The sequence below is a fragment of the Misgurnus anguillicaudatus genome, chromosome 10 (assembly GCF_027580225.2).
Source record: "Misgurnus anguillicaudatus chromosome 10, ASM2758022v2, whole genome shotgun sequence".
NCBI classification, from domain to species: domain Eukaryota; kingdom Metazoa; phylum Chordata; class Actinopteri; order Cypriniformes; family Cobitidae; genus Misgurnus; species Misgurnus anguillicaudatus.
Genome location: NC_073346.2, coordinates 33,017,910 through 33,031,068, shown reverse-complemented (window position 1 = coordinate 33,031,068; position 13,159 = coordinate 33,017,910). Strand labels below are relative to the sequence as shown.

Here is a 13,159-nt window from a genome sequence, read left to right as displayed (position 1 = left end):
AAATTGGTGTCTGAGAAAAAAATAAGTCAGATGTTGCTTACCGTTGCATCTAATCAGTGTCATAGTAGTGTGCGAGCATGTATACTATTGTCCACGGCATTAATTTAGCAGATATATCATGTTAGATTGCATGTTTCTGCAAGAGCACCATACTGGTTAAAAGTAACCTACTAGTGATGTAAAGTGATGCTGTATGGTGATCCGGTAACTATGGCCAAATAAATGCACATGCCCAGGAGCCTAAAATGAAGTATAACGCAGAAAATTTGTTAGTTAAGGTTGTAGGGTTGGGCGGGTGCGCGGAGCCGGGGGCGTGCAATCAAAGGGGCTGGGTGTACGCGTCATGATGAAAATTAAAACATTTTTATTTAAAACACTCAAATAAAACTTAATTTTGAAGAAACTATGACAGAAAATGAACACATACTAGATTATTAATGAATTAAATGTTTTTAACAGATACCTCTAACGGGAATAGCTGCGTGATGATGTGAAACTAAAGGGTTAATAAACACAAACTGAAGCAGATGTTGTAGAATGTCTGGCGAACGATGATAGATAGAGCGAAGATTGTAAAAACTGATTATTTCCCACTATTAATTACGTTCTCTTAAAGGAGTGTAAGTACCGTAGCATGTAAATAATGCACATAAATAACGTGAGCAAGAGCGCTCAACAATTATATCGAATCAACAGGCTCGTGCAACCTATCTCACAGGTTGCTCAAACAACAAAATCATCAGCTAACTTACTTTAAATTTGCAAGAACTATAGACTAATACAAAAACAGGCTTAAATAAACCCAAACCATAAGTCCACTTACAGTTCTCACGGACACACGTTTTATCAACTGGCTATTCTCCAGACGAACCATTTTGGCCATGTGGCACGCTGGCACGCTCGCGATGTGAAGTGGGTCCGCCCTATTCTCCGAGATGCACTTGACAGCCTTTTGTGCAGCGATTTTTGTTTTGTTTTGTTTGGACGACCAAGTTAAGGCGGTAGGGTTTCCCAGCTTAGGCGGGCCGCCCAAACTGCAAAGTGCTGTAATGGCCTTAAATTACTTTGTATCTTGTATTGTAAGTGGTTATATACTGGGTGATTATATAATTACAGATACATTTGGTGTCAAGTCATAATTTTATTATTTAAATGATTATTATTATTATATTTTTAATAATGCACGCTGGAAAGTTTGAGAAACATTGGACTATAGTGTACTGTATAATAATAAAGTAAAATACAATGCTGATCTTTATAGAAGGGTTGGTGTTTGTGTGATCGAAGAGATTTTGGGAGTTTTTGAGTTAGACTGTTGGTTTATCCCATAGATGATGAGGATGTTGTATTTGTTCTTTCCATGTGCATGTTAAAGGGTTGGTGTGGAAAGCAGGTCATCTTTTTCTAGTAGATTTTCCTCTGCTGAGCTTGTGGACTGACATACCTCTGCTATCTAACAGTTTCAGAGAGCCTCCACCCGTACGCAGGCCTTGTCAAGACAACAGAGAGGAAGATTATAAACCGCTCTCTGTCCCAGAAGCCCTTTCTCCATCTATATACAAGAGTGCATTTACTTCCTGTGAAGCTTCCATTAGCTTTGAAGATTGAAAACTAGATGTGTGGTCACTGATATAAAGATGTGTATTGTTTTACTTCGTTTTGTCTGTAGTGTTTGCTCACTGTGTGCCCGATCATGCACAGATAAACTTAACAGTAGGGGGAAATGTAACATTACATTCATAATAATAAGAGCTTTAATTCTAAGAGGTAAAAAACTTGTTTGTTTTTGTTGAAATTGCAATCCTTATTCTGCCGATGTGCAGCTAGAGTGCTTGGAAATTTGGTCCCTTATTTTGTTATGTTGAAGAAAAGATTCTATTTCTCTCTGGGAAGCTCCCTTCTTGTTTCAACACTTCTCAGAAATGATTTTCAAAGTAACTGTACCTCTTGGTGGTTTTTACTTAATTGTTTGGTCTGCGGGCCTGGAATTATTCCAGTGTCAATGATAATATTTTCCTAGTATTAGAGGTGGGAGTCAACAGGATCTTGGCAATAGGATATGTCATTGATATCTAGACCTCAATAAGAGTAATGTTCTTATTCTTTGTTTACTGTTTTTTATTATACAATGTAATTATATTGCGTGATGTGATACCATACCATAGAAACAACAATGAGCATCTTTATACTCGTGACAGAATAGAAATCATTGAGTTGCATGCCTTGGTTTTAGCAGCTTTATAATTTTTCAAAATCGCTTGTTGTTTAGTCACTCTATAGATAGGGCTGGGTTTCGATTCAAGTTTTAAGGATCGATTCGATTCCGATTCTCAAGATCTTGAATCGATTATCATTATTCGATTCGATCCGATCTTCGAGATTTAGATTAGTGTTTTTGATTTTTCCAGCTGTTACCTGAATTACAGGACTGTAATTATGCAACATATTGATACTATTTGCATTTCTGGAGTTTCCAAAACAACCGCTTGCTTAACGTTCCTGCCCGCCATGTTCATTGTTTTAACGTCAATCCACCTGGCGCAAAACGACGCGGTGGGCAAGTGATCTAATCGCGGCAAGCCTAATTCAATGATGCGGCAAGTTTAAGTTATTAATTATTAAATCGATCCTCTGAGTTACGGATCGATCTTTAGAAATTAATATGATAATCGATTCAGAATCGGTGAATCAATTTTTTCAACTCAGCCCTATAGACTCAAAAAATAGCTTGTTGGTATAACTTAATAAAATTATAACACCTATTTCCACACAATTGAATGGATTTATCTGAACATAAGCCGGGCGGGATTGTACTAACAAGTAAAAATTAAGTTCACTCAACTTAAATTGTTGAAATTCATGTTGAAAATTCAATTTGTGTTGGACAGTAAAAAAATCTTTATTTTTTACTATATGTAATGTAAATGAGTATTTGCACATGAATACTCTGAGTAAAGCTGCATACATGCCAGAATGATATTAACATGCTCATCCTGAACCTAAGTGAAACACTCACACTATGCCGGTAACCCCTCAAAGCAACAAATTACAAAATATTATATAATTAAAATAAAACATTATTATTATTATATTATAATAGTATAATAAAAAACGTCTGAATTTTAACATTACAGAATAACAAAAAATAACATGTCCTCATAACTTTTATCTTGCTTAAAAACACACTTAATTTTAACATTTACTGTCTTTGTCATGAGAGCAAAGGATGCTGGGAACTCGTTCCTCTTCATAGTTTCAGTTAGTCGATGTTGTTCCAACACAGCTGGATTAAGTAAACTTCCAAATCATCTTAATTAAGTCAAACTGAATTAGCAAGCGTTAATTGTCTTAACTGAGTTGAGTATTTTCAAAAAGAAAAGATTAAGTTATGTCAAAAGTTACCTGTAGTTGTCAGTATTATGCATTGCAATTGTGTTTTTAACAAAACTAAAACAAATGTGTAGCAGTAAACTTAACTGGTTAAGCAAAACAAACAACCAACCGTTAAAAATCCTTTTTTTTTGTAGAGATCCTATATGAATTTTATTTTGGTCTGAGGTTCTTTTTGCCTAAATAGGAATTATTTGAATGCGTGTTGAACCTTGGCCTTGGTATGTCTCATCATCTTACATACTGTACTTGCTAATGGTGTTAACCCCTAGCCCACCAAAGCATTATTATTACCTTTACTTATTATTTTTGAAAGGCAATTAGTTACAAGTATTTAAGGATTAAACTATTGTGTGCGTCCTGTCAGTCACCCTTTGTGCTACTTGCATGACTCATAACGCTAACTGCAAGGTTTGGTGAGGAAGGGTTTAATATTTCTTAATGATTTGGCATATGATTTTTTTTTGGTCAGGTGGTTGATTAAATGAATGAAAAAGTCTTATAGGGCTGTATTGATTTATCTTGGGTAAGATGGGCACTTGACTTGGGTTAAATAATCTTCCAGGACTTTATACTTTAGAGTAATAGTGTGGCAATAAAAATTATATAGGTATTTACCCAACTCATCTTGTTCCAAACCAGTATAACTTGTTTTTCATAGAACAAAAGTGGCTGGTGACTGAGTCTAGTAGTCACTAACATTCTGCCTCACTTCTTGTGTTCCACCACGGAAAGAAAGCCGTGTAGGTTTGGAACAACATGGAGGTAAGTAAAGATGACAATTATTTGTTTTTATTTTAATATTAATGAGTTGGCTCTGAAATGTCTTAGAATGGATGATTTTTTTCCTACAGTCATTGTAGCCCAATAGTTATTATAGCACTTTTTTTAAAATTAAATAAATTATAAAAAAATTAAAAATGTAAATAATTAAATTTTTCTTAACAAATTTATAATTGTATGTTTTAAAAAATAAATATAAAAAATTATATTTCATAATTTGAATGCAATGTATTTATTATATTATGTTTAAAAGCATGTAAAATGCCACACATTAACATTTCGAGTGACACAGGTGAATGCACTGTAGTTTCCATGTAAATTATTTACTGTGCTTTGGGAAACATGGTAGAAGTAAAAACAAATTTAATTCAGTCTTCTTGATATTTGCGTTTTTTCATCTTTACCAAAATATTACCAAATATTGTTAATATTTAGTAAACGTCCCAGAACTACTTTTGTCTGATTTTGAGTTTTGCACAAAACAAGCGAACTGAAAAAATGATTTTAAACACAATGCAATTGAATGCACATTCTGTGTTTCTTGTCACATAAATGTTTGATTGTTAAAATGCACTTAAGAAAAGTTGAGACTGACCTTTATCACAAGGCTTGGGATAAATGTCTCCCCTCCCCTTGTTTCCACTTTTGACTGTCAAAAGTAAAAGAATTTTCATAAACAAAAAAATTTAAAGAACTTCAGGTGTGACCAGTCAAAGTATTTTTTGTGCCTATTTGTGTTCTGGTTTGTTTAGGAGCATTACATAATGCTTAGCTCTTTAAATGAGGTGTGTTCAGGGCATGGTTGGGTTAAGGGATCATCATTTTTTTAAAGGGAACATCGTGTATAAAAACACATTCTTAAGCTTGCTTTTCTTAAAATGTTTAAAGATGATTAGATAAGAAAGACTGCAGTGTCAACTTCCATTGAATGTGACCTTGTATTTTACAAAAGACCGCAGATGATTCGCTAAAGGAGAGCGCTTAGAGAAGTGCATGTCTGTATAGCCTTGAACTTGCGCTTGGCCCAGTTCTGTCACTGGTGTAACCACTGTTTGTAATTGAGACTGAGTTAGGCATACCCAGGAGAAACTGAAACAATTAAAGCTTTATTTATTTATTTAAAATTTGTGTCGTGCGGAGTAAAAATATAGAATACTAATCTTGCTTCGTTTGATTACAGAATAAAGCAGGAGTGGGCTTCTTTTTTGACACAATATATACAATTCATAATTTATTATGTTAACATGAAAAGTGCATTAGTAAAAACTTTGAACTAGAACAATGTAAGAAAAACAATGGTGTTTTCATATGAACATAATAACTATCCATCCCAGTTAAAGTAGCCAGATGATCTATAACAAAGAGAGGGTAACGAACTGAAAACAAATCTAAAATTAAATATATGTTCCAACACAATCTCTCGGCAATTCGTACGTGTTTTATGATGTGGCTTATTCGTATTAATTCGTACGACCACACGTTTTTGTACGGTTCGCTTTCCCCATTTTGACATTGGGGATAGGGCTGGGATTAGAGGGGGGTTTTATTATAGTTTTTTTTTTTTGCAATTGTACGTTTTTGTACGATTTACTTCATACAAATTCATATGAATTATCAAACTACGCACAAATTTCCATGAGATTGGGCTTTCCTGCAAACATTGTTACCTTGATGAGCAATGTATTCAGCTGCTGCACTCTTAAAACAAATGTGTTAAAATAACACATCTTGTGTCTAGTTAAGGGCAACACATCTAGTGTGTTGTTCTTAACACATCTCTAGGTTATTTTTGGAACAACACACTTTGTGTTGTTTTAACACATCTTGTGTTGTCCCTTCTATTTATTTGAACTCAAAATCAACACGAAATGACACATAATGTGTTAAAGTAACACATAAAGTGTTAAATAGGATAACACAAAACAGTGTGTTAAAATGAACACGAGTGTGTGAGAACAAATGTGGTCTTTGTTTTCTTGCTAAGCAGAATGGTATGTGTGACACCATGACAGGTTCTGGCTTCCCACTAGGGAGGAGCGTCCCATATTTTGGATGAAGTAATTTTTTGGGGTGTCATCATTTAGTTATTTAATTGTCATTGCAAGTAAAACTTAATTACATCATGTTCATTGTTAATTTCTTGAGTCTGGTTGATGCACATTCCAAGTTATTATTTTTAAATGCAAATAAAACCGGTTTATCTAAGAGGAACATTATACTGTCATACATTAAATTTATGCCAAGTTTCTTTGAAGTACCAATGGGTGGCTTTGAGAAAGATGAATTGGCTGATCCAGGTTTAATCTCATGCCACTTTTAATTACGGGAATCCGCTTAGCATGAGACTTGCTGTTGCTTTAGAAAGATACTTTATCTTTACAGAGTGATAGGACACATGTCTGGATGCTGAGTTGTTACAAGCTTTCTTAACAGTTCGTGCTGGATCTTATGCAAGAAAGTCCTGCTTTTCTTTCTCTTATATGTTTTGTCTTTGACATTGGCTTTCTATTTCTCTGCCTGTCTTTCTCTCTTCCTCTTGTAGGGCATCACTTTGAATGATATCCACCAATGCCATACACCTGAGGGTAACTCTCTTAAAGTTCATTCTGGGATCGTCAGAGCTTATGTTTAGAATACTAGGCATTGTCTGTCTGCTTCTGCTGTGTTTTTTTAGTTGTGTATTGAAACCTAGTCACGAGGATTTTGTTTAGATTTGCATGTTGCAAAAGACGCTTGAATATTTAAACAGCCATCTGTGGTGGTTTTGTATTTGTGCGTGTTTGTTTCCATTGTAAACCGGTGTTTCCATTGTAGCCTCGATGGATGCTCTTTGAATTTTTAGCCTGGTATAATTGTCCCAATAGAAAATGTACATTTCAATAACTAAATAATACATTTCGAGGCCTACACAGTCTATAAGAACTTGTTTTTAATGTTGGTTGAATGTAATGTTCATGACCAGCTAATGTCTTTTTGCTTCCTAATGCCTTACATCAGTCTAAGTGGTTCAGTATTGCTATCAGATGACCGTTCTTCCCGTGACACTGGAGCATAGCTGCTGCTCTGCAGTTTGTGTTTGGTGAACTTTCAGATAATGAAAGTTTAAAGTTTCCTGAATTGTTTGTCTGGTCAGTATGATATAAGCACTGTGCCTACATGCATCAGAGGGGTCAACGTTTTTTTAACCCTGCAATGCTCACACATTTTCTTTTGGAAGGAGATGAGTTTTTAATAACCAATTATAGGGATTATCTTAAAAAAATCTATTTTATGCAGAAGATCATCAAGTTTAAATGGTTTCATTTTTGTTTTTCTCCAGCTTGTCGAGTGTCAACCCCCCTGTGAAGATGAGACCATGGTTCCGGTATTGACTTCGAAAAGAGCCAGTGAACTTGCCGTGAACGAAGTTGCCTGTGTGCTGCAGGTATGCCCGGGTGTCTGTGATTATGTGTGTGGCAATCCCTTTGTTTGTTTACTTTTCTGTCGGTGTGATTTACACTGGTATGCTTTGAAAATAAAGCTTTACAGCTTACAAACTACCCTTGAATTAAATGTATAAAACTACACTATATTTTAAAAGCTGAGAGTAGGGATTACGTTTTTGACATGGCCAATTAAATTTGATAACATCACTACCAATGTTGAAGTCTAGTCTGACTGGTTTGCACACATTTCAAGCATTCTTGATTAATTTTAAAAAGCAGGTTTGTCAACTGTCAGCCACCAATGAGTGCTCTGTGGGTGTTTTAAAGGACATTCAACTTTTTTGAAAATATGCTAATTTTCCAACTCTCCTAGAGTTAAACATTTGATTCTTACCGTTTTGGAATCCATTAAGCTGATCTGGCACTAGCACTTTTAGCATAGCTTCTTAGCCATATCTGCCTAGAAAATCGCAGCTTTTAATTTTCTTTCGGTCTTAGTACACGATGTAACTTCAGAAGAGTCAAGTTTTAAATAGAAAAAATATTGAAACTCTTTGGTTATTTTTTCTTTGCGCGATGCTAATGGTCTAATCAGATTCAATGGATTGTGCTAAGCTATGCTATAAGTGCTAGCGCCAGACCCGGAGATCAGCTGATCGGATTTCAAAACGGTAAGAATCAAATGTTTAACTCTTGAGGAGGTGGAAAATGAGCATATTTTCAAAAAAAGAGGAATGTCCCTTTAAAGCAGGATATTTGCATGGACTGGGCACACTGTTCAGGGATGGCCAAGTTAATAGAAAGTAAAACATCAATTTGAATATCTACCATCTGGTTTAGTACAACAATAGGGTTTGTATAGTTTGATAAGAATGTTTTTACAGATATCATACAGGATGTTGATTTAAGATTTTTTCTTACCTGTGTAAACCACTTTCTGTGTGTCTAGCCACAGTTCTCATGAGTGTCCAGTGTCTTTGTGCCGTCAAACAGGTGCTTAATACTGGGAATTGCACTGCGTTCACGTGAATTGCACAAAAGACATTTCGGGGCGGTTGCCTGGACAGGGCTTATCCTAGTCTCAGATAAAAGTGCATGTTTGAGCTGCCTTCATTTCAAAACATCTTACATTGACATATCCTAACACATATTAATGCAGTTGTTTTGTCTCAAGATGCACACAAGTAATTTTTTTTTGTAAGGTATGTTTGTAAAAATTACCTAAATATCCTAATATAACTAAGGCCTAGTCCTGGATTAAAGGAATATTCAATTTTCTTAAAAGAAAAATCCAGATAATTTACTCACCACCATGTCCTCCAAAATGTTGATGTCTTTCTTTGTTCAGTCGAGAGGAAATTATGTTTTTTGAGGAAAACATTTCAGGATTTTTCTCATTTTAATGGACTTTAATAGAGCCCAACATTTAATACTTAACTCAACACTTAACAGTTTTTTTCAACGGAGTTTCAAAGGACTATAAACAATCCCAAACGAGGCATAAGGCCCCAGTGTTTACAAGTGTGTTGAAAGAGGACCGTTCCTACGTTGTTGTATGTCAACTGATACTAATTAATGTCTTTGTGTCAGTTTATTGTTTACAATGGTTCGCAAATGTGCGTTTTATATATGTAACACGTGACCTCCCTACATCACTACGCATCTACGTGAGGTCGCGCTGGACCAGATCTAGACGAGAAGTTGTTGTTTAAAAGTGGATATTTTTTATTTTTTTTGTCAAAAATGACAATCGTTTTGCTAGATAAGACCCTTGTGCCTCGTTTGGGATCGTTTGTAGTCCTTTGGAACTTCGCTGAAGAAACTGTTAAGTGTTAAGTATTGGGTGTTGGGCTCTGTTGGAGTCCATTGGAGTGGGAGGGGTCCTGCAATGTTTTCCTCAAAAAACATAGTTTCTTCTCTACTGAACAAAGAAAGACATCAACATTTTGGATGACGTGGTGAGTAAATTATCTGGATTGAAATATTCCTTTAATCAAAGCTGGCCCTTAAAGTGTTTATATAAGCAAAAATGATTTGAAACATACTGAAAGGATTTTTGCCAATGTTATTTACACAAGGAAATAGTTAACCAAACAACTAGTCTTCGCTACAAGTAGTTGTGCAAGCCATAGAAAGTACACTGCATGTTTTATCACAGGAGAATCGGAAATCCATTGCTGTTGGTGTCGATAGCAAAGTGGGCTATACGGCGACATCACTTCAGGTGATGCCCCGGGCCCCTGATCCTTCTCTCTGACCTTATAGGACCCCTTTTCACTATCCCATCTAATAAAAGCTATACAAGTCAACGTCCATGTGCTGTGGTGATCAAACAGTGTCCCTTTAATGAATCACCACCAGGGATGATTAAAACATGCAGGGATGTTCTTGCTGTCTAGTGCCATGTCTCTGTTCTCCATCACCCTGCCGACATGACCATCTGCTCCCAGAAGACTTTTATCCCTCCACTATCATCTGCATTTAGCCGCAGCTAAGGGAGGAACTCAAGCCATGATTTAAACACCTCAATTATTACTATTTTAAAATAAAAAACAAAAAGAACATGTCGGGGTAAACCTGTGTCATTTATCGTAATTGAATTTCAGTTTCTCTCTCTCTCTAATATAAACAAAGTAATTTCGTAGCGTGGCTATGTTTTATGACTGCAATCGAATGTGGCTTCCAAGTGTGATATTGTGTGCTTAAGTTTGGTTTTATTCTGCACCATTTCGACACCCGTTTCTAGCATTGCCCAGGCAACAAGTCCATAGGTAATGCAATCGGGTTTTGTGTTCTTTTTTTTTCCAATGAAATGGTCCTCGGATCTCAAGGTCTTTTTCTAGCAGGGAAAAGAAATTGTCGTTGGTGACATTACACTTTCCAAAGCCAAAGTTCCAAGACACTGGCTTTATTAGTTGTTTCTATGGCTCCTGCATTCTTGCTTGTTAGCGGTTAATGTCAGTTGTCATGGTTACGCATCTGATAAGTGTTATTTTGGGAAAGCTGCATTTTTCTGACTTCATTCTTTCCATCCTTGTTAGGCTGACCTGCAGTTTGGTCTCACCCAGGAGGAGGTTGAACGACGCCGCGCTTACCATGGATGGAACGAGTTTGACATCAGTGAAGATGAACCACTCTGGAAAAAATATCTCTCTCAGGTATAATATTGAATAGGTTATAAATCTAAGAAACAAAATAAATGTTTCTTTTAAACATAATGGCACCAGAGGTTACCTAACCCAAATATTTCTCATTGTTTGCGAAATAAAAAAAACATATAATTCCAAATGCATACTGAACTAAGAAAACTAAACAAAAACTGCATACACCTAGCACATTTTCATAATAAATATATGTACTATGATGCACTGATATATCGGCCAATAATAGATAAAAGCTATTTTTTAAAACTAACGGACGATAGTTAAAAAACTGCCGATTATTCATTGCCGATATATGCTGGCAGTCAAAAGAAAACAGGAAAATGCAACTAATTTGAGCTCTGTGTATAGAAAATATAAAGAAACATCACTAGTTTACTACAATATATGAATGAATAAGATTCAGAACATGTTATCCTTAGAATTTTGTAAATGCACGTTAATATAAGTTATCGGCATTGATATATTCGCAGATTTCAGTCTTAATAATCTGCTATCGGTATCCAAAGAAATTTTTTATATTGTTGCATCTCTAATCTTTACATATGCAAGTCCCTCTACCTCTTATGCTTTTGCCGGTGAATACAGTGTATTCACTCCGGTCCTCTTTGGAGGTTGGTCAAATTGTCGCATTGACCTTTGCGAGTTCCCCTGCAGCGCGGGATATATTATATCCGTTTTGCTCTAAGACTGCAAAGCATGTGTAAAATCCTCCAGCTGTAAGTGATAACAAGGTCGAAACTAAAAACACAACTGTGCCATGGCGTGACTCTGAAGCTTGTTAATGTGACTTGGCTGATAATTAATGTGCGAGTTGGCCTTTTCTCTCATTAGTCCAGCCACTTTTATTTGCATAGCGCTTTTCACAATGCGTATTGTTCCGAAGCACAATAACAAAAGATCACACTATTGTTTCGTAATTGTCTAAGAGCCTTTGTTGGGCAGTTTTAATAGAAAACATTGTGAGTTTATTTTTTGTCTCTGGGCCTGCATATGTGGTGAAGAAAAAACCTTGGGAAAACTGAGCTCAGCTGAGAAAGCCTAGCTCTCCTCAGACAGTACTAGTTTGCAACGTCAAGTAGGGATGGGCATAATTAATCGACGATCGATAATTGATTGTTAAGAATTTCGTCGATTTCGTAATTTGTTATCAATTAATAAAATGCATTTTTTTTATTTTACTCCTGTTTCACAAATACTCCGTATGCAGTGCGTTTGCGTATGTGTGCGGCGAATTCCTCAAGCACTCGTTGCAGTGCGCTGCTGAACGCTTATTCTGCATATGAAAAGTTCATGTGATTGACACTTTCTGTGAACACTTTTCCGCATAAAAAACAGAACAAAGCATCATTTTTTTTTACAAAACAATATATTTTAGATATTATTTGACAGACTAGTAAGTGTGTATTAAGGATGTTTAAAATCTCTAGCCTGGTGGTCAGGATCTGAATGGATCAAATCAGCAGTTTTGCAATGCTTTATTTATCTCCACATATATCATAAATAAAAATAAGCAGAGTAACTTTGCAAGTCTACCTTTCCACATTATATATTTCCTACGTATATGATTTCCAAATAATAAACGAGAGCATTCAACGACAAAAAGCGTCTCATATGGAAATAAATCCTCACAATATTATTATTTCTCAAAACTTTGACAAAAATAAGCAACTGTATTCCTACAGTTATTCAAAGATGCACACATTATTCCGCATATAATTTGAATATTATCAAACGTATTCATATAACGGCACGTTTCATATGGCAAATAAATATCCTCACATTAACATAACAGCATAATGAAATTAATAAACAGACAATGAAACAGGATTGAAATATAAATTTTATTATTATTACCGGAAAAAAAGCAATATTGCTAAAATAATCTCTGAGGTAAATGCGTCAAAAACGCTGTTAGCCGCACAATAAGTCTAAATGAGCAATACAAGTTAAAAAAAGCATTATTAGGCCATGTCTCAAAACTTTATATGACAAAAATATATTTAAAATTACAGTTATTCAAAGATGCACACATTATTCCATATTACTCCCGTTTATGAGCACGTTTGTCTCTGGCCTCGCTCTGTTATGTAATAGATTGACAGGTGCGCATCTCCGTCTTTCAAACATATATAATTTTGTAATTACTACCTTAGGAAAATTAGCCATGATTTTATCATTGTGAAAATGTTTTGTTTTTTTTGCAGATTAAAAACGATTTGTATTTCTGCAATTTTACTACAAATACCATGGTTATGGTATATTGTGGAGTTGGAGACCATAGTAAATGTCTACTGTTGTTTTACAACAAATAAAAACTAAAAGACTATGTTAGTATAATTATACAATGGTAAATGGGGCTCACAAAACGCTTGCTGTTTCACACATACTCTGTATGCA

General features: G+C 35.3%; 1 protein-coding gene across 2 annotated transcripts in view; it reads left to right on the top strand.

The window, feature by feature from the left end:
• The window catches only part of atp2c1 (ATPase secretory pathway Ca2+ transporting 1), a 50,518-nt gene that overhangs the window by 1,180 nt on the left and 36,179 nt on the right, over nucleotides 1-13,159 (top strand). Inside the window, exons 1-3 of one of the 2 annotated variants that reach the window (XM_055210971.2) lie at nucleotides 6,711-6,758; nucleotides 7,493-7,597; nucleotides 10,640-10,756. In XM_055210971.2, the coding sequence (XP_055066946.2) occupies nucleotides 6,729-6,758; nucleotides 7,493-7,597; nucleotides 10,640-10,756 (252 nt within the window). In that variant the 5' untranslated portion in view covers nucleotides 6,711-6,728. Of the gene's footprint in view, nucleotides 1-6,710; nucleotides 6,759-7,492; nucleotides 7,598-10,639; nucleotides 10,757-13,159 lie in introns of those variants that run through there. The other variant, XM_055210972.2, reaches the window with a different exon arrangement.